At 40.5% G+C, this 22,382-nt stretch overlaps 1 protein-coding gene across 2 annotated transcripts in view; it reads right to left on the reverse strand.

Annotated features, from left to right (window-relative positions):
* Window positions 1–22,382, reverse strand: part of KIT (KIT proto-oncogene, receptor tyrosine kinase) — a 55,610-nt gene that overhangs the window by 15,844 nt on the left and 17,384 nt on the right. For both annotated transcript variants that reach the window (XM_041403042.1, XM_041403041.1), the window contains exons 2-10: window positions 21,231–21,461; window positions 17,378–17,656; window positions 14,617–14,753; window positions 11,785–11,944; window positions 8,744–8,933; window positions 7,958–8,073; window positions 2,683–2,797; window positions 1,275–1,468; window positions 88–194 (exon numbers count right to left, since the gene is read on the reverse strand). In XM_041403042.1, the coding sequence (XP_041258976.1) occupies window positions 88–194; window positions 1,275–1,468; window positions 2,683–2,797; window positions 7,958–8,073; window positions 8,744–8,933; window positions 11,785–11,944; window positions 14,617–14,753; window positions 17,378–17,656; window positions 21,231–21,461 (1,529 nt within the window). The remainder of the gene's footprint in view (window positions 1–87; window positions 195–1,274; window positions 1,469–2,682; window positions 2,798–7,957; window positions 8,074–8,743; window positions 8,934–11,784; window positions 11,945–14,616; window positions 14,754–17,377; window positions 17,657–21,230; window positions 21,462–22,382) is intronic.

Genomic DNA, 22,382 nt, shown 5'->3' on the forward strand with positions numbered 1-22,382 from the left:
AAAGAAAGAGAATGGCTGTTACTACTGAAGACTCAACAAGTAGCTCATACACTTTTTTAATTCAGGCAAAGGTGTCTCTAATTTTACCTGCAAATATATGTACACCAGGATCATGACTATGATGCACATCAGTCCTGCAGCAACTCCAAATGCAGTTAGTAAAGGGGTGAAAAGGGTATGTGTACGGATTTGCTCTGAAAAGAAACAGAGAATTCTCCTAAAAATACTGAACAAGAAAAACTAAATTAAAAAGATGCAGGTGAAAACCTTTCCTTGTCTCTTCTTTGTGAAATACAGTTTGGGGCTTTGACTTTCCTAGATGTGCTTCAAGTATATGAGAATGTCTTTCCTGAGCGAGCTGTGGGAGATGGAGCTGGCACAGAAACCATGCAGTTTGATGCCTTCAGAGTCTCAGCTTCATTAATTCAGGAGGTTTGGCACTAAGTTCAGTTAGTGCAAGGGCTTTACATGATCTCAATCAAGTTAGGTTAAAGAAAGAAGCTTTTATCTGAAGTCCCAATTTCTTCTCCTCCCCTTTGCCCCCCACCGAGGTATGATCACTACAGCACAGTCTTTACAAGGAGAGGTTGTGCCAAGTAGAGAAGAAATATCATTCTACTACAACCCATCTGCCCCAGATCTGGCGTATTTGTTTGTATGTCATATCTGGGTGTAATAGAAAAAAAAAAAGAAGCAGAACATTTGGTTTTGCAAAGATAAGCACAGCTTTACAAACACATTTCAAATCATTTATGTTCTAGTGGGTTTTTCTTCTCCCCCACAAACCTACAAATACCACTACAAAACTCATAAGCCCTTTTGCAGTATGTTGTTGTTACTTCTTTTATAGCAGCAGGACACTTGGGCTCCAGGCAAGTTGGAGACCACATTTTTCCTGAGACATTGTAAAAACCTAAAATAAAATGCAATCTTTCTTTGAAAAAAGAAGTGATGGCCTAAATAGTCAAAACAGAAAAACAGGAAAACAAAAGGGAGAGACGGGGGGAAAGCCAGGGTAATGCTGTAGGTGGTTTTCCTCTGTGCTGCACAGACAAAAGAAACCCACCTACCTACTGCACTGCAGAACAGGTGCCATAAAAAGACAGTACCAAAATAGTAATTGAAAAATTAAAGCAAGACTTTGACAGGCAGAACATGCAATGTAGTATGTTATCATGTGATCAGCCACAGTACTGTACACCTTCTTACAGCTAAACCACTTAAAATCCTTTTCCAGAAAGAGCCACACACCACCCACGTTTTGTGGACATTACCTTTAATAGCAAAGTTGAAGAAAGCAGAGCTCCTGTCCCCGTTGCTGGAGGCCTCACAGCACACGGTGCCGGTGCTCCTGAACATGCTGGCGTTAATGGTGCTTTCAACCAGGACTCGTTCAAATGACGGCGCTGATGAATTTGTGTAACCAATCTTGACATCCATGGGGGATAGTGTTGGTGAATCAAAACACCTGGAGAGACAATACTGACAGTTACCTGCAATGGATTGCTACCTCAAGTGCCAGACCAACAGAGAACTGAACAGCTCTGGTAAACAAAGGGATTCAGCTGAAGATCTTAACCCTGAAACAGCCTACTCATGGTGACTCATGGTCTTGTATGTAGTGGGAGAAATGGATACATACACTTAGCCTGGCCCAACTGGAGACCACCATGTCTTTGCATTTGCTTTTGGTTAGACATACCTACACATCTGTAACTTCTCTATGGGTTTTACAGCATTCAACACACATTTTAAATTTAATTGTCAAGCAGTTGTCTATTACCCATTTCTGAAAATGTTCCCCAAACATCATCTTATTACAGCACAAAAGAAGTCCATGATATACATAAACACCATTAAGCTTATATGCAGTCAGAAAACAGCCAGTTATTTTCTCTCAAGACGTTGCTTCTCCTTCATATGTCACATATTACTACAAGAGCACACATTTAAGATTTTAAAAAAGGTACTATTTGAAAACATTACGGAAATAACAATTATTTTGACATACATTTTAGCCATAATAGTTTTATTTAGGCATAAAACAAATTACAGCAGTGGGAAGGAGACCATTGATTGCTAGTATGATATCTATAACCATGGGGGAAGTCAAGCAAAACCTTAAAACTTGCTTCACAAATGCTCACTCACTTCACAGTGAAACTCTACAATCTTCTTATAAACACCTGGTTTTAAAAACATCCAACTTCATCCATAACACTGGACTTGTTTACTTGTCATATGTTTCATGTGAACAGAAATCTAATTACATTATGTCTGGAAAAATTACTTCACCACACAATAAAACAAATTATAACAGGCTTATTCACAAGTGATTCTGTGATTGCCATTCTGTGAAATTGCATATAGAACATGTGTCATTTGGGACCAAGCTGATAAAAGCCATAGCTAGCTTGCAGCAGAAACTTTGGCTTTTACTTTTACACAGCAAAAGTGTTGGTTATTCCCCTTGCAAGGACAGAATACAAAGGAGAAAAATGAAATGTATCCCTGCATTCCCACAAAATACTGCAAATAATGCAATGCCAAAAATGATGAAAACCACAATGTAACATTTGAATGTAACTATTACCAAGTAATTTCACTTCATTAATTTGCAATTAGCAATTGGATGTGTTGCACCTAAAACAACCTTTGGAGACTCTTGTATACTTAACTTACCTCTGCTCAGTTCCTGGGCAAAAATACCAGTATATGGTAGGGGCTGGGAATCCAGCTGCTACGCACTGGAGAACACCATTGCTAAGTATATCCAGAGTGAGAATCTCAGGCTTTGCTGCAATAAAGAAAAGCAACAGTCACCCACTAGGGGAACACAGAATGTACACTGCTATTTGCTCTTCACACCAGCAACCTGTGTGCCTCAAAATCCATGGAATCACTCAGGTGAGCAAGACCTTCTTATGCTTAAGGATGTCTGGGTCTGAACTGGTGTCCTGCAAAAATCTAACATTAGTGAAAATATTAGCTCTTACACTGAATGCTTGGACTGGACATTAGAAGAATACCTTATCTCACAACTATCTGATTTGATGAAAGATCCTAAACCACCAAAGCTAAGAGCTTAAACAACCCAAAGAAGTGTGTCCTTGGAACAACAGTAAAGTTCCCATTCCTGCACAGCATGACTTTACCCATCTGTAAAAAGGACAGTTTCTTCCCAGTTAAAAGTGTACTAAATCTGTCAAACCACATCCTTCCTACATCTGCCCTGTGTATTCAATATTACCACTGCAAAGCAACCAGTGCAGACCTCCCAACAGAGGACATACGTCCCTCTAAGATACTGAACTGCCCAACTGCCTGATTCTCTGAAACATTCCAGGTAGAGGAAGCCAACACTGGGCTGAACATATTAGCTTTCCAAATGAGAATTTGTGATTGCTCTGGTAGTTTAAAAAGCAATTAATCTAGCCAAGGCCTTCTGTCACATCCTGCACAGGAATTAGTCCTGCAGTTGGTTTAGGAGCCCCTGTTTCAAGTATGGCAGGAAACCAGTGCAGTCAGGTGGACTTCAGAGTCATTAGTCCAATGTCATAGGCTTCAGCCAAGAGTACACCAACACAACACAGCAAGGTTGTTTTCCTGACCAAACTGAAACCTCAGTATTCCCTTAACAACCTTAGCTTCCTTGCCAATCACCCAAACAGAAGTTAATGAAAGAAACTATGAAAAACTACATTGCAATGATTCTGCTCACCTGACAGATACAAGTTCAGAGCCCATTATCAGTTACTATGGCTTTACAGAAATGTAAGATGAACTCCTAATTCTAGAAAGCAGTGAAGCTGTATAGGCTACAGTGGGAAAACAGATTTATTTCAGATGAAACCCATGTACAAAGACTGCACAGCCTTAGTTTTTAATGAATATTCTACTCTCTGATTAAATTAGAGTCAACAAAGCACACGTATATTCTCAATCACATACCACCTCCTCGTGACTCATGTTACAGGAACCGAATGTTCTTTCATTTCTAAATCCGCATGTTGTGTTTTATACAAAACACCAAGAACCAAACATTGTTGCAAAATGTTGAGACTGATTTTCAGCATTACTCATTTGGTGAGGAACTTTCTGAGAGTACACAGCATCTCTCCCAGCCTCAATGCTCACAGAACACATGTAATTCACATTTCTGAAATTCCAATCAAAATGGCTGGATTGTGAAATTGTAATTAGTTAAACTACAACCCATGTGCTAGTTGTTTAGGTATATGCTGTGTTTTAGGCAACATTACACCACAACGTAACTCAAGAAATGAGAGAACTCAGAAGTCATAAGAGGCATCTGTGCATTAAGCCATGGAAAAATACTGGGCCAGAGTTGGTCTCTGTGTAACATCTGAAGCTGAGTGAGGGAGATGAAATGCCCATATTAGTTAGGCTCTTTCCACTGTAAAAACCCAGCGCAATAAAAGACTGTCTACATGGCCACGAGCCCACATGGACTCACCCTGCCAGAGTGAGGAGATGAGAGGCTATGCAGCTCAGGCAGAGTGGTCCAGCCTTGCTTGAGCTGCAGCAGCCTCTGAGAAGTGCTGACCTAAGAGCAGCTCTGCCTGTCATGTGCCTAGTGAAGCACTTTCATATGGCAATTAGCACGATCAGCCTCTCCCCACCAGCACTGAGGGCTCCCAAGCCTCTCTGGCTCAGAGACATTAAGGAATGCATTTCACTTGAGGCAACAAAGAGCCCCACACCAGTACCCAAGGGGACTGAGATGGCTGCTCCTGCAATCGCCACCGGCTGCTCCTTTGCCAGCTCAGGCCACGCGTCTCAGCACCCTCGGCCCTTTCTGGCAGCCAGAGCACCTTCCTCAATCACCAGTGTAGGTACTTCAGGGGATGCTGGAGCAAAGATGGACTGGCTTTTGCAAACAGATGCCAAGCTGTCACCACGCCTCTTCTTTTAAAAAGGGATTTTACTGTACTAGATTCTATGACTTGCACTGCCTAATTACCCCTCCTGCTATCAGACTCCTAATGACTAGATGTTGCTAACTGTTCTGACTTTAACCCCTTAAATATTTAAGATTTTATTACACTGCTCAGCATATTTACATACTGCCTTCTGTAATCAGGCATTAAATGTCTTAAACTTCTAATTTCACTAAGTTGCTTTCTAACTTTTATTAATGTTGATTCTGAATATATCAAAGACGACTTATAAGAGGCCACTCCTATTTTAATTCAATGTTCTGTATAATAAAATTCTGTATTTAATTGCTTTCTATTGCCAATTTCCCTTCCTTCATTGTTAATGAAGTAAATGTCTAAAAAGTAACACTTAATAGGTATTGTCAGTCATCCCAGACAAAAAGAGAGTTTTTTCCTGCTGGAGCTACATTTTCTGGATTGTGACAAATCTTTTTACAATATCATGGTGATTCCTCATTGTTCACTACATAGTCCAATGACAGGAAAACAACTGAGCTTGGCTTCATGGGATCTATATTACCATGACTAGTTTTCTCTTTGCAGCAGGAGCCCTATCTACAAAGATAGTATTTTGTTGACTATAATTAAGCTGAGATATTGTTTTGCACTAAATTCAGTTACTAGTTGGAAGATCCCTCTGCTAATTGCTAGATACACAATACTCTGCCACTCTGGAGATTTCTACAGATTCCTAATTGTAATTGAGTACAGTATGCTGCTTGTCAAGCTGTAATTTTCTTTTTGGTTCCTAATTTTAGAGCTGCTTACCTCTATACATTTATTATTAATTACTACACTATTTTAAAAGCAATTTAGTATTGTTTCAGATTAGCATATGCAATTGCTAAATATGTTTAAATCCAAGCCAAGTACTTCTGCACTGGGTTTGTCATGTCTTTTAGCAAATGCTTCAGAATCAGTATTTGTTTACGTGAAGACATTCTCCTGATTATGAATCCTGTTTTACCTGTTTGGTTATTTTCTGCTGATTACATGCCCAAGCCAGACATGTAAACATCACGAGCTACATCTAAGCAATTTATGCAAAATCCTTGACAACAATGTCAGGTGAGGATACACCATTAGCTCAGGATCTGACCCAGCCACATATGACTCACCTTTGGCAGTCACTCTACTATGTCAAATAATATGGTACATTGTCATGCAGTTTGTGTTTCACAGCTAAATGATGAGCATTTTACAAGCCAGTGAAAACCCCTTTTCTAGGGGTTGTTGTTAAAAACAACCTCTAGAAAGACCAATCTATTAATCTCTCTTTTTCAAAATGAAAGAATGTTTAAAGGAGCTTAGTCAAAATGCCAAAAGAAACTTTTTGAGTTAAGTGCATTGCTTCAGCCATGGCTGCAATCCACCCAGGGCCACAGTGCAGGATAGCGTGGGATCTATGAGACTGCCTTAGTGTCCTCATGACATCCCAAGACTGATCTTACAAGAACAGCAGTTGAAGAAAGAAGGAAACAGACTAGAATGCTGCCAGTTGTATGGACAAGCCATTCAGAAGAACAAAAGTGTCTATGTTCCCTCTTGCCCTGTCCATTCCGCTTCTCTATTCTCTCTTCCTGGTCTGGTTTCCTAACCACGAGCCACAGGGGTTTTCAGCTTTTATTAGGTAGCACATGCCTCAAAAGAGGCAACATGGAGATCTGCATTGAGAACTGACACCTGATGATGCCAGAACTGTGAGATAGTGTTTTTTTAGTTCTTGTGCCCAGACTACAGGCAACCTGCAATATCTCCCATTCCTTCAGAGAAATTAGAACTTCTGGCTCAACATTTTGCTCCATTAATCTTTTAAAACTAGAAGTATCCCTCATGACTGTGACCCATGCTCACTCACTGAGACACAGGACATCTGAGATCACCAGTGCCCTCATCTCAGAAATCAGAGCTAGGAAACATAGAAGGTACAATGCAAGTGTCAACATTCACAGATGAAGGAAGAAATACCATGTTCTGAAAGGAGCCCAAGTGACATTTCTAGATCCAAACTATGTCACTGCTAATAGAGATGCTAAAAATGTTGATCTTCAATGATAAATGAGAAGAATTCAGAAATTAACAGCAAGGACTTGATGCATTTGTGGGAGCCTTGACAATCCTCTGTGTAAAACTATGCCTGAAAAAGGACACATTGCTGCTAAAGCATAGCAGCAACACAAAACTGCATTTGCAGCACATTCACTTACTTTCGATACGGTTCCTCCTGCTGGGCTCAAAGTCCCTCTTGGCTTAATTTTCCTTAAGCCTGGCCTTTAGCAGCAGCCAATATCTGTCGGCTGAGCGCATGAAATGCTCTAAGAGGATGGCTCTGCAAAGCACAGGGTTTTCTGAAGGTTTCACTGAATTAATTTTGAAGTTTGGCTTTTGTCTTGAAGAATGCTATTTGAAACTGAAGCCAGTGCTCTGTCTTAATAAGCATGTCCCAAAGATGACAACAAACACATTTGTAATGCTATGCAGATTTCTTTAAAACAATGGTGACTTATACTATTATACAGAAGTACTTAGATGCCAAAAGGCATCTAAATGTGAGTAATTCTCCTGACAAGCTTTCAAACTCTGCATCCAACTCAAACAAATTAAGGACAATTAAAAGCTTAACTTGGTTGCCAAAAATGCAAATTATAATCCCTGTGTATCCTGCTCCACCTGAAATTATAAAAGGTTTATGATATATACTTATTTTTGAGATCATGTTTTCAGGTGCTGCAGGTTTTTTCTATATAAACAACCTAGCTGCTCTCTGGTAATCTCTGGAATACATTCGCTAGAATATAAGGTCATGCTGGATAGTAGGTGGATTTGTGTGAGTACTCTGCACTTTTATATCTTGACATTTAGTTTTCCAGCATGTGCTTCACTTCAGAAAGCCTCTCATATGCTGAACCACACTGTGACATCTTGTGCATACATTATGTTGTATAAAATACAATGACTATGATAATGAAATATTTCAGACTGTTCACTTTACTTACTTTTCACATAGACATTAAATGTTACAGAGGAACTGGCATCAGAGTTGGACACAAAAAATGTGTAAATGCCTCCTTCTGTTCCTTTTAATCGTGTAAGGTGAAGTTCACTTGTGTAACTGCAAAGAAAAAATTTAAGCATTACTAAGACACACAACTTGCTCTGAACTGCTGCATGAAAAAGGAGGGAATTTTCTGCAGACATCATCCATGCAAACACTCCTATCTTACATTATGATTGCCATTGCACTTCCAACATCCAGAAGTCTGGCCACTTCTAACACCCAGATGTGAGCCTGCGTGGCAGCTGAGCCTCAGACTCAGACCATGCATGCATCACCACCTGCTCCTCTTCTCACTGAGGAAGGAACACAGATTGTCAACCCAGGCCACATGTTCTAGGTGCTTCACTGGATTTTTGGAAGACAAGGGATCAGGAGAGAACAGTGCTCAGTGGAAATAAAAGCATAAGCTTTTTTCCAGAGCACTGGGGTCTTCTGTGGCAGTGAAGGGAGTTTCTGCACACAACCAACCTTAATTCTCTTTTTTGCTTATTGGACAGGAATGTAGGTGAGTCGTGAGTAAACAGCATGCTGGTCCTCAGATGGTGCAGCTGGCTCCACGCTATTCCAAATGTAGGTCGGCAGACTGCACCAGTTACTGTGGCAAGCCACATGTGCTACATCTTTTACGGTCACAATTTTCTCACCATCCCCACTTTCCTCTTCCCAGAGCAGACCCTAGTCTGCTGTTCCAGAGTGAAATCGACACTACAGCCATGCACATTACCTGTTATTGCCCACAGTCTTGAACTTGACATCATGGTCTGAGGAATTCTGTAATGTTTCATTCATGTACATCCAGACTTCTTCTTTTGGTTTTGGATATGCTTCATATTCAACTGTTAAGTTTCCATTTTGTCCTGCATTTATATCTATTGTGGTATTCATTGTTGCAAACAAACGAACAAATCCTTTAGCTGATGGTTGTAAGAGGAGAAGAAAAACAATTTCAGGGCCATTTAGAAGTTTGTGAGTACTCTAACCACACTCACATGACTTCAAGATCAGTGATCAAACATCAAAATGTGAAACAAGAGACCTCATCTGCAAAGCAGTACTTAAACCCTCACCTGCCAAAACTAACATTACTAGCTACATATAGCATGAGGCACAGAACTTAAAACAGCCTTGAGTGCCTTAGCACCAATAATTCCATCTTCTGGTGACAAATACCTTCTATATGCATTTGGAAAAATGCAAGCATGTGTTTGATTCTGCTCAGGTATTTCTATTTTTCCAAAAATTTGACTTGCTAACTGTCTGGTGTGAAAGAAACATTATGAGAAAAGCACACTAAAATAATTTATTACAATATATTAGAGTATTAGAGGCATCTTTGTCAAGTGTAATTAAGAACAACATTACAAATGAAGCTATTAAAAGCTGTAATTAGAGAAAAATGTGCTAAGTCCACAGGCCTGGATACCAATCATCTTAAACTAAGGCATTTCTGTACATCTGCTGCTGGGTCTTAATCTTTCATTTGGCAGATAGCATTTATCACTGCGCAGTTCCGTTCCAAAATATCATGTCTAACAACATCCTTGCTGTAGTGGTTTTAATTTCATTAATAAACTCATCAGATTGAGGATTCACTTAAAAAAGACAAGTTTTTAGTCCTATTACAGAAATTCATAAGGGAATCATCAGTTTGACAGGCAGATTGCAATTACAAGGAAACACATTTACTGAGAGCTTGAATTTAGACCTAAAGTCAATCTCAGAGCCCTGTTTCTTCCCACTTTCTAGTAATCAAACTGCTGTGGCCAGCTGGGCACCCGAGCTTGGGAAAGCCAGAGCCAGTGGGGCTTGGTGAAAGCATATGGATCTGGCAGAGCGCTTGACAGATGCTTTGAAGAAGAAAGGATGAAGTAAATTCACAGCAGACAGGTATGCTCTAAAATAGTCTCCATCATTAGAAAAGAGGAAAAGATTTCATATCTGGAAACTGAAGATTTGCAGTTCCTTTGCAGTGCTTTTTTCAGTTTTCTGTGTAAACACAGGATGCCCTATGCAAGCTATATTCAAAATCAGACCCAATTCCCATCAAATAAAATTTTATTATAATGCTATCAGTCCCTATAATGCAGTTCTAGTACCTTCTACAGTTAAATTATCTGATAGAAAAAGCAATTAGGAATTTTACAAAAAATACACATTATTTCTTGTAAAACTTCTGGCTAATGTTAAAGCCACAGTGATTTAGTATCTATTGCAATCCCAGATCTCTATGCACCACTTCCTAGGACCCTGGGAGCTGGCACAGTTCAGGTAAATATAGTCAGTTTGACAATAAATAGTGAAAGGCATCCAAAAGTTGGAGCTCATTTAAGTCAAATTTGAGAGGGTGGAGAGAGAAAACTATCTCAGAAAAGAAAGATTCCACCTTTTCTCTGGCATTTTTTATTAAATACAAACTTTATATTTTACTAAAGAGAAATTTTATTTCCTACTTTTTATAATGCCATGCATTATTTTAAACCCCAGACTTTCCAAAGTCAATCCTTTTTAAAGCTACATTTGCATATGCAGTAGCAGTAAGAATTTCTGTAGTGAAGAACTTCCCTCCTCTTATAATAAAAGCTTTCACATTGATCCCCTTGGGGAGAAGATTTTCTTTCATACTTCACACTGTTTCATCTTTTACATATGAATGTAGTCTCTCCTGTAAAAAAATGAGGAAAACATCCCTTTCATTGTGAGCCCTACCCCCTCAACCAGCACAGCAAGGTTAAGGGCACTCAAACCTCTGCCTGTTTGCTGAAGGTCTGACCCACACGGGTCAAACACTTCTGTTTTCTTACGTTACCAGGGAAAGCAAAACAAGCAGTGTGGCTGGAGTGCGTGTCTGTGCAACAGAAAAACAGATTTGAAAAGGAAAAAAAGAATCCAGGGCTACACTTCCCTTAGTTACTACACCCTTGAATGGAACTGAAACAGTAGTAGCAACTACACAGACCAGAATGATCTTATTAACTATACCAATATGTCCTTAATTGTACTCAATTTATCAAATGAGTAGGTTTCAGCAGCTTTAACATTCAAAAGGCACTGTGCGTCACCCAAGTTAATATATAGCAGACTCTAAACACATCTGTTATTAAACAAGAGGAGGAAGGGAGTTTGCTCATTGTTTAGGGACATGATCCAAAATCTGTAGAAGTGATGGATAGTGGCTTTAACAAGCGGGTGACCTCTGAAACAATTTCATGCTGTCTTTGTGCACCACAATGTTGCTCACAGCATTATTTTAAATCGAGGTCCAACTACAGCTTGTATGTAAAAACCATTGACACATTGTCAGTGAGATTCCCCATGCTCGGAAGGCAGGTATTGAAGATGTGCTTTGCCCTTGTGCTGCCTCATTACTTGGGCATAGGGACAGTACCAGGAGCAGGTAAATTAGTTTCTTTGTCAAAACAGGTTTAAATTTTAGATTAAGCCAGGAAGGATGAGACAAACCAGAGGGACAGTGTTGCAGCGTGCCTTTATACTTTGTAATACTTTGTAATAGTTGGATTTTGTACCCCCTTATTCCTAGTATCACTTGCCAATAACAAGCAAAGGGCTATGGAAATTAAAGCAGTCATACACACAACTTCCTGAGCCATCCCATATTGTACCAGTCAGCAATAACCTTTACAGAAAACCAACTTAACTTGCTGAGGTTTGGGGAAAAGGAGAGAAAAGGAAGGCAAGACTCCCCAGTGTTCTCACTTTTCATCTCCTGCTCTCAGAAATGTTAAGATTTCTATAAGAAGTATTTACCTAGAGCTTTCAAGGTTACTGTGGCGTTGGTTTTTCCAAAAGAGTTTTCTGCTTGGCATGTAAATTCTCCAGAATCATTAACTCCCACTGAACGGATGTTCAATGTTAATTTCCTTTCGTATCCATAATCACCCAAATTTCTGCTTTTTCTTGTAACACTCTGTCGGTAAAAAACAATTAACATCTAAAACACTGTGTATGCATCATCTTTCCTAGATAAATTAAAAATAGAAGTAATTATAACTTTGCCATATTAATATTCATAACTTTAAACCGGAATAGTAAGCCAGCACGACAAACCTGTCACTAGAATCTCTCCATGCAAAATAAGTGTGTGATCAGCTGCCTTTGGGAGATAATGTCCTCTCTTAAGTCCTATCCCCTCCCCTTCTTCCTTCTTTTTTTTTTTCTTTTCTCCTCAAGCTCCCTTCTCAGGCAAGAATGTGGAAGGACAAGGGGTGGGGGTGGGGTGAATTTGGGACTATGTTCACCTGCCCCAAGAGAGTCAAATGGAGGAGACCAACCCAAGACAAAAAGAGCTAGACCTCTAGCTTCTTCAAATGTCCCCATTACCTGATGACAAAGCTGTCACGGCCAAGGTAGACCCAGCTCATTCAGACTCGATTTCCAACACTAAGGTGAGGATTGGTGAGAGGGTAAGTAACCAACTGAAAGTTTTATTTGCACAAACAGCACTTCTAACTCTAGGGCTTGATGCAAAATGACCACTGAGTCCTGACTTTACTAATGCTCAGAAGCTGAAGCTCTTGCATGAAGTCTTTGAATCTCAGAAGTGTGGTTCACCCCTCAAATGATGCCTGAAGTTCAGCAACTCTCTAATGGTTTCAATGCTTCCCAGCAAATCACAAGAGAGGATTTAACATCCTGGGGCTTCATTTTAATCATGTTGCACTATGTTCCAAGGCCACAGCATCTCCTGATTGCAGGCATGCTGCACGAGCTTTGCTGGCAGCAGACTATACACAGCATCCTCCCACTGGTACCCACTCAGATTCTAGGTCCACAGCAATATAAATTTATTAATCTTAAAGGAAACTGGAAACTTCATTCTCTTAAATATGTCATGATTCTATAGATTTGCACAGAAAAAATAAATGCTCTGAGATGCTGACTCTAGTCTCTCTGAGAACTTTCGGTATGGTTGGAAAGACTGATAAAATTTACACTGATTAAACCAAATGCAGACCTGGACATGTCAGGATTTTCTAACTGAATTATTGCAATTTTTGGATGTTCCAAGAGCTGCTAGACAAATTAAAGCTTCTAAATGCAATTTTGATTCCTCTTGACTTATAATAATCACAAGAGAAGTATATTCAGTATGGATGTGCTTGCTAATAGCCAGTCTCCTAATTTTCCAAAGCGGTGATAACTTCAGATACTTGGACAAAGCATTTTGGGTTTTTTTCTCTCATCTATTCAGGACAAAATTCTGAATCTACTTGAAGATGAAATTTATGTGTTCTCTTTCAATACAAAATTAAATTTGATAGTCAGTATTTCAAAGACAGCAGCTCCTACAATTTACTAGAAAGGACAGAAAAATCAAACTTATTGGGAAAATACTTTCCTTGTGGCTTTTACACATTAAATAATAAGTTATAAAGCACAAAAAATGAAGGGAAGGCCTCAATTCCATCAGTCTGTAACACAGGAAAGAGAGGGGAATGAGAAAAGAAATTAAATTCTCAGATGAAGGTCCTGAACAGGAATAAAAGCAGATCTGCATCTCCCAAGCCACCTTCATGTCACTTAGACCTTCTCAACATTCAGAGCTGTGGGGTGGAATTTCTGGAGCAGCGAGCACTTCCCCAGAACAGCTTTGCCAGAGCTGGTGGATTTGCTAAGCACAGCATGCCCAGCCCCAGGGAACAGGACTCCTGTTTATTATGTGCCTGAGGAGATGTGATTTATCCAAATACCACAGGAGTCTTCCACATACATGGACTGAGAATTACGTATTCTAGTCACTAACATTAGCAGTAAAAGATCAGTCAATTAGCATGGGAAAGTATATGGTAGGAGTTACTAAAAAGTCTTCACAAGGGCTTTTAATTAATTTAAATTTCAAGGTACACCCAGAAGATCAAGGAGCATTCTGAAGAACAACCCAATGCCTGCTGCTCATTTCAAAGCTGGCAGCACACTGGCTTACCAGGGAAGGGGATCTCTCTGCCCCTTTTCTGCAGAATAGCTGCACTGCCAGTATCAAACTCCTGGAGCACTGAGCCTCTCAATAATATAACTTGGTGATGCCAGTCAGTAACTTCATCTATCACTGGCAGACAGAAGCCAGTTCACTGGTTCATTTTTCAGAGCTTTTCCAGTTAGTGAGGCACACCATGTAATTTAAATGAATTAATCATTCCTATGAATGCCTACTACTATTCCTGTCACGCACAACCCCATGCTAATTAGCAGGTATTTTACTGTTAATGATAACAACTAGAATATGTAATTTGTAGTCCATGTGTTGATATTTGCAGCTCCCATTGATTGCAATGTGATGTGTAGGCACTCCACGCTTCCGTATTTAGGAAGCCCAACAGAGGTCACCTAAACTTCACATTGAAGAGCCTAACTTTAATTTCTTTTTGGGAAGAGAAACCCATGCAGATGCTTTTCCTCCCAGCCATCCTCAAGGGCACAAGACAATTGCTACCCTCTCACCAGTCTGTGAGATACTGAATCTTTGTAAATGCAACAAATCCAAATCAATACAGCATCAGGTACCCAAGACAAGCACGTGAATGTCTACAGAGAGTCTGTGTACTGTGCTGAGGCACACATGGTAGAATTAAAGGAACTTACCTCACTTTTGTGAGAAATCCAACTAGATTGTACACTGCTGTCCACATCTGTGATTATGCATGTAACTTCAAAATCTTCCCCTTCTTTGAGAAGCTCATAGCTTTTTGATAAGGTGATGACAGGAAGAGTTTTGTGAACTGGAAAACAATTTAGAAGTTTATTACTTTTCATTAGTCTCAGCTCTTCCGGGGGGGATAAAAATCAACAGTCATTAATTAACTTTCCAATAAAATCAAGGCTCTGAGATGTATTCAACATTTTTAACGTATTACACACTCGTTCATTTACAACAAGCACATTTCTGATTCAACCTGTAGGAATGCGCCCCCTTAATATCAACCTTGCTTCAAATTACACTTAAAAGTTAGATAATACTTGTTAGAGCATAGCAACTTGCATGAAGAAACCTGATTGATGTTGAACCATCAATGAGACAATTAATTTTGTGACAGTGATTAAAAAGTAGCACTCTGGAACTGAAAACATGGTGAGGATCAGTCACTGAAGAACAGCAGCCCAGCACTAACTGCAGATTTTAATTACAAAACATTACAGACAACAGAAAGTACTGTCTGACAGGTTCCTGAAAAGCTCCTGATGGACAGCCTAAGAAGGACAGGTACAGCTCAAGGAATTCTGCACACCTGTGCCTGAAAGCACCACAACCTCTGCTTACAGTGGTGGCTCACAGTTTGTCACTCAAGAAGCAGGTGGTGACATGCAGACGTGGGGTAGCCATACCCTGTTCTGCTTCACTATGTCTTTCGTCAACAGTCAGGTGAATCTGAGGACTATGTGTCTCCTGCTTCTGCAAAGTTCTTCAACTCTTCCTCTGTTCCCCTCACGGTTTGCTTTTCTATTTTCTTTATCCTTTCTTCAAATTTTCCTCTTTTATTAAACTCCAGTTAACTTTGCTCTAGGGCTTTCACACAGAAGACAGACTGTGAATGCTGTGAATGTAGCATGTATCAGACAAGGTCTTCCAGACTCTCCTTCTGCCTCTGACACAACTTTTGTAGTTATCTTAGGTAAATTGTACAAAGCTTAGGAAAACACCATGCTTCTCAGCCATTCGTACTCTAACAATAATGGTTTCCTCATGTTGCTGAAAGAAGCTATAGAAGAGAGCAAAGAAACATGTTTGCTCTCTTTAGATATAAAGGCTCACACAAAAATCCCCCTCAGCACTCAGCAGTACCCAAGTGACAGAAGGATGGCAGCGCAGAAGGCATTCTGTGTTCTCATCTGCCAGAAACATCTCTGGACATCCAGAAAAAAGCCCTAAGTCCATAAAGCCCCCCATTGTTTTGAGAAGGGCTGTACATAAACACACCCTGTGCTATCATAGCTGCTGTGTGTTTCAGTCCTCCTGCACAGCTCCCTGTTTCATGGATGTCTCTTCAGTCTTTCTGTACCAGAAGCTCACATCTGAGGGTCTGAGTGCTGTGGTTATAACTACAAAATCATTATCCACCAAAGCATCTCCAATGCATTTAAATGCTGAGCCAAGGAGAAAGTGAGAGTTTTACTTGATGAACTCAGCAAGGATCAAACTCTACAGCACAGTAATTACAATACTGAGAGTGACAATGCCGAATTTCCAAATGAACAGAACAAAAAGACTTAAAGTTGCCAAAGTAAAATCACACTTGAGACGGTCCTCACTCCTCAACCTCTTGCCCCACCTCCAAATAGAATGGGCAGGTCACAGAGACCCTGCCATGGAGCAAACACCAGCGTGTGTGTGCCCTCATCACGCCACAGGGCAGCCTCCCTCACCAGCACAAGGGACGTGCTGCTGTGGCCTGGCCTCAGCTCCCAAGGCCTGGCACGGCGCAGGCAGCGGGGATGAGCACAGCAGCCTGCTGGCCCCAGCTCTGCTCCCCCTCTTTCGGCAGCAGCCTCAGCTGCAGCACGAGGTGGCTTCATTCCAAGTGTCCAGAGCTACACGGAGAACAAACTCATTTACTTGCCCCTGAGGAAATGCCAAGCCAGCCTGGCTGGCTGAACTGCTCCCTCCACTTCCCTCCTGGGTATTTCCCCACCCAATAATGACACACGGGGCAAGTGCAGGCTCCAAACTGCCCAGACAAAACCGGCCTGTGAAGTCCAGCAGACAGACATCAGGCTTCTCCTCCTTCCCAAACCCACCTAAGCACCCAACCCTAGGGCACAGGCTGTGGCAAGGTCAAGTGTAGGGCAGCACCAACAGGTTTGCCAAGCGTAGTGCTGCATGTAGCAGCTCAGCCACAATGCACTCCCCATCATCATCTGTGCACACAGCTGCTGCTGTGACCATCTTCACTCAGTAATATGAAGACAAAAACCTTCTCCTTTCACAAGCTCTGCATCTCCACCAAACCTCTATGCGTCGATGCCATTTATCAGTTTCTTCTACTGTCACTTGTGTGCAACAGACACAGGAGTCAGGCACTAAAATAATTTTGCCTGCATAAACCTGTACAAACCTCAGGATGCTGGTTTGCCCTCAAAATTTAACAGCATAACCACACATCTTATAATGATGAAAAAAAATGTCTGGAAATCACCAGGAACAGAAAATAAAGCTCATCATGGCCAAACCTTCTGAGCAGAGCCACAAGCCAAGTGTCACGAGATCAATCTGTGCCCTGACACAACTTGCCCAAAACAAGCTTTCTAAGCTCACCACTTTCCTTTGGACAGAAGTGGGGTTTCACAGGTCTTCTCTATACCTCCTGGGAATCAAGTTCTCTAGAAGAAGGCAAAAATCCTGTGTTACCTGGTCTCACATTCAAGAAAATCTTCTCTGATATCTTCTGAACTCCATTGTGTTTGGCCAAGCACTGGTAGCAGCCCTTGAACGACCTCTGTACGTTCTTTATAACAATGCCTTTCTGGGGATTGGGAATGAACGTCATATTTTTGGGGAGACGTTTGCCATCACATCTTTTCAGTGTGAAATTCGTAACATTTGGATCTGTTAGTGGGCACACTAGCAGGATGTCACTGTCTTCTTTTCCATAGATCAGAGAATCAACAAGGAAGAGCACATTTGGATCTGTGAAGAAACACAAAGATCTGTCAGACAAGCTGGCATGGGAACTTCTGATTATCCTAACTCTACAACTGGGCACTTGTCAAAGAAAGTTTTACTTTCAGCCAGTAAAACTGAGTATTGCCTAATTCATGTTTACCAAGAGAGAGAAAATTTTCTCCTAAAAGAGCAGCATGACAGGAGACGTGCAGTAGCATTCAATACCAGATACACTAAAGAATTATGTGCACTAAAAATAATCTTACTGCTTTTTTATTTGGAGATGGAGGGCATTTTTTTTGCCTTGTTTAGGTCCAAAATATCCCCACAACAGTAAACAGATTTTCACAGACCACTAGAAGTAATTTGCTTTTAGCTAGTGGCAGGGCTGTAAGGTTTCATGCCCATGGGAGGATTTAAAAGAAATTTATGAGCAAATGGAAGTTGAAAAGCACCTAAATTATGGTTTTCACTTCTGTAAAACACATAATCTGAATGAACACACATTGCTACCAGAGGAAGCAGCAAACAACTTCTCTCTTTCTCTCCGCTCCCTGAAAGCAGAGATTATTTTTAGCCTCCTTAGAAGAAAAACTGGGCATACAAACAGCACATCTGATTGAAAAATAATCATGCAATCTTTTACAAGGTAATTTTCCTATAGCATTTCATCTCAGCCAACACAGCACACAAACATACAGTACTTTAAACACTTCTACAACCAAAGTTGAAGCCTATGTCCAAGCCTAAGCCATGCCATATGTCATGACCTTGAAATGCTAAGAAGCTGGCAAACACACAAATAAAGGAACGTGTGATGACAAACACTCCGTAAAGTTTATTTGAGATTCCATCTGCCCTCTCTACAGAGTAGAATGAATTTGAAAAACAAAAACAGAGATAAAAGTTTTCTTTCTTTTTTGCAAACATGCTTACAACTTGAATGATTAGAGATCAACAAACCATGGCTTATCGAGGAAGACTGAGAGAATTTGTTTAAGATGATGGACAATGTGCATTTGGTTTAAGACAAGAAGTACCAGACTGAAAATGAAGCCTGGGATGTTTATGTAAGCAATTCACTACATCAGTAACAGAGAAGTTACTGTCTGGTTTATAGCCTAGCATGAGGGCGTAGCTTTAGCTGAATTTGATATTACCACTCAAGAAAGCCTCCACAGGTTTTGAAGCATCAGTTTAGAATTAGAGGATGAAGATTACTAAGAAATGAAAAAAAAAAAAACCTAAATAATTTCTGAACAGAACCAAAATCTGACATTTTGCACACAGAGATCTTAAAAGAAATGCTATGATTAGCTGTCACTTCTGAGCAGGAAGAGCATGGATTAAAAGTACTCATCTAAATGTCCCTGCTAACACACATAACTGATTGCTCTCTACTCAGTGCCCCTTTCTCCAGTATGGACTGAACCAAGATACCTTCATTAGGCAGAAAGTATGGCTCCCGACAACTACCAAAAAAAAAGAAAGAAATTTTTGAAAATAGCAGGAACAAAGACCTGTTTCACTAACAGCTGAAATTGCAGGCAAGGCCTTGACTGGAGCAAGCAGAATTGCTGAGGTGCTCCCCTTGCATCCTCAATCCCCATCTGGAAGGGAACAGCAGAGAAAGAAGACATGAAAGGACTTCTTATAGAGTATCCAGTCAAACAAGGCTGCTCATGGTCATGTTCTTCCTTTCATGGCCTTCTACCCCATGGATGTCTTGGGTTTTACCTGCCTTCTGGACATACCACAGGTTTCCAACACAGTGCTTATCAGTGCTTCCATCTAAAAAATTTGAGATCAAAATTAAGAGATTTTTCTCTCTTATGAAGGACTCTGAAGTAGGCTTGCTTGGATCAGGAAAAAATATGCTTTTTAGATACAACACAGGTACTTTCTGCCCAAAGAGAAAGGTGAAGCAGGTACACATCCACAGTCTGTCATTGCTGTGTCATTCTGGGTCACAGAAACAGGAGAAATTTGGATTTAGTATGGTCAAAGAACATAAGATAGATGCCACCATTTTAGATGTCACTATGTAGATCAAGGTTCTTGGTCCTGCCCTCTCTTCACTCCACTTTACAAGCAGAAAAGTATAATGGGGTGTTTGTGGCAACCCCACAAGCAGCAGAGCATATGGCAGCATCTTACAAGTGAGGCAAGATGTCATTAAACCATGCCTGATGCAAAATGATGGTCAACCTCACAAACATACTTATTTCACTGCCAGGAACTTGACAAAGTTAAGGTTGCACATTTTGTACACAACTGAGAAAGAAGATAATAACGTGTTGCATGAGGGCCACACAACTTCACTGATGCTTTGGTAAGCTTGCTCAGGAGAGTTGCCTGCAATCCTGAAGTGAAAGAGTCATGAAGGAGTCACTCATGAAAAGGAAGGCAAAAACATCTCTATGACCATAGCTATCTGAGATAATTACCACAACCTTCCAGAAAAACAATCACGGTAGGTAAAGTGAAGATTGTTTACCACATGTAGGTAAAATACTTGTCAGATTTCCTTTAGTCACAGTCTCAGAGAAAAACAGAAAGTCAAGAAAACTTATCCATGGTAGCTGAATGGCTATTTGGAGAACTGAGGAGCAGTTAAAGGAGCACTCTTTAAATTATGTGGCCGCTATGCCAGACATCTTCCCTCATGAAAATAACCTGTGCTGTGCTTGTATCTCCCTGTCTTGGAGAACAACCTTGCAGTAATTCTCAAAGGACTAGTAGGGTTCAGAGGGGGCTCTTTGAGACAACCCCTGCTGATCAAGGAATGCTGTCTTCAAGAAGGATGCCGTAGGACTTTTTTCCATCAACAGGTTAGGAAGACCACCAGAGCTATGCGAAGGAGAAGCGAAGTAATTGTTTTCCTGGAAAAGTGCCAGGAACGGTAGACTGTGAGCTCTGGGGCAGCTGATGCAGACATACATCAGCAGAGAAGAAATCTGAAGAAAACACTGCACAAAGAAGAGCAATAAAGGATGAGAAATGTGTCAGAGCAGAAGGACTTTTTTCCCTGTCTGAGACATTTCTGATCAGTCACAAGGTAGATCAGAAGCTGAAGGCAGAGGAATCATCAATGTTTGCTAGCTTAGGCCTGGGAGCACAGTCTCCAAAGACCAAATCCTTCAGGCTGACTGCCTCAGTAAATTAAAAGCTTAGGACCAAACTTTACATGACTCCACAGTGATGGACGGCATAGAATTAAAAAGACATTTCTACGTATTTCTTGCTTCTTCACTGTATAACTGACTCATACAACAGAATCAGGTCACTTAGGTAGTATCTAGAAAGGGAGCTTGGATAAGCTTTACCACAAAATTAATGGGGATGTAAAGAGGAACTCATCCAGAACTTTGTGCTGCTGATAAAGACCATTGCAAGCAAAGCAGAGAATGAGGTTTCTTCCTACTGGACAGGGAGAAGGATTTATTCTACTAGATTTTGTTCTCCTGCTGTACTTCAAATTCAGCCCATCCTCCAACATTTATTGTCCTATTATTTTGGGAGTGGAGATGGAAGGGAGGTGGAGGGAGGGGTAAGGGGAGGGGTGAGAAACACAAATAATGCCTTCATTGATATTTACCTTTAACAAAAACATAATAAGAGGAGACAATACTCCCTTTGCTTCTGCATGTGTATCTGCCTATGTCTCTGACTGTTGCATTTTTGGTGTACCACTCTTTCTCGTTGGAACTCCTTGCTTTTGCTGATGGGTCTGAGTTCTGGAAATTCCAGGTCACAGGTCCCTCCTCATTGCACGGCAGCCTTAATTCCTCCCCTTTATTCACAACCCGTACATGGGACAGTGCACCACCTGGAAAAAAAAAAAGGCACAAAATAGAGTGTCTGTCAATACAACACTCTGCTTTTTTTCAGCAGTTAAATTATTATTTATAGCTGTATATGTGCAACTAATACTTTGGATTTCTTTCTTAAAAATACTAAGCTGCAATGGCACTGTGCAATTCTACAGACACCTTTTGGCTTGTAAGACCTTTGGCACACAGAGAAAATAACAGTGCAGGTGGAAACTGGCCTCTAAAAAACCTTTGGAAAGTAAAGTTTCAGATGCATCACTTTCTGCAATGTTTTGGCTTTTGAATGGGAACAGACCCAAGCTATTTAAAAATTAAATTCAAGAACATATGAGTCTGATCCTACATGGCAGCACTTTTAATCATTCTTTGTCATTTACTCAGTATGTTGCCAAGAACTAAAGTTTCCTTGCTCAGTTATCTTTTTATAACTGCTCTCTCATATATTCAGATGCTTCACTCATACTCTTGAATTAGAAGTGTCCAGTTTAATGAAGGCATCAGAACATGCTTTCCATACTTGTTTGTTTCTTTACCTGAAGTGCCAATTCAACATTTCTTACACAAAAAACCATGCAAAATGTTCTTCAAGTTTCCATCCCAATGCTACCAAATTAGTTTCACTGAAGCACCAATCTCCCAGTCACCAAAGCTGCTCTAATTGACTATTTAGCTTCTTTTTCACTGAACACCCCCTAACACAATGTTTTAAATGTTCTCACAAAATAAACTCCTGTAAAATTAGCAGCCCCAGTTCACAGCTCCCAACCACTTCCCAACTGTCTACACAGAGAAAGGAGCACATTTAGACTTCCTTGGCTCTACTGTCAGGGCAAACCAATCAGGGGGTTGCTGAGTTAGCACACCCATGATTTCAAAGTCTTAATGAGCCTACAAAAACGGAGTTCAAAGTCAAAAAT

This window comes from Onychostruthus taczanowskii, unplaced genomic scaffold (genome assembly GCF_017590055.1).
Source record: "Onychostruthus taczanowskii isolate IOZ18803 unplaced genomic scaffold, ASM1759005v1 scaffold2, whole genome shotgun sequence".
Taxonomy (NCBI): Eukaryota; Metazoa; Chordata; class Aves; order Passeriformes; family Passeridae; genus Onychostruthus; species Onychostruthus taczanowskii.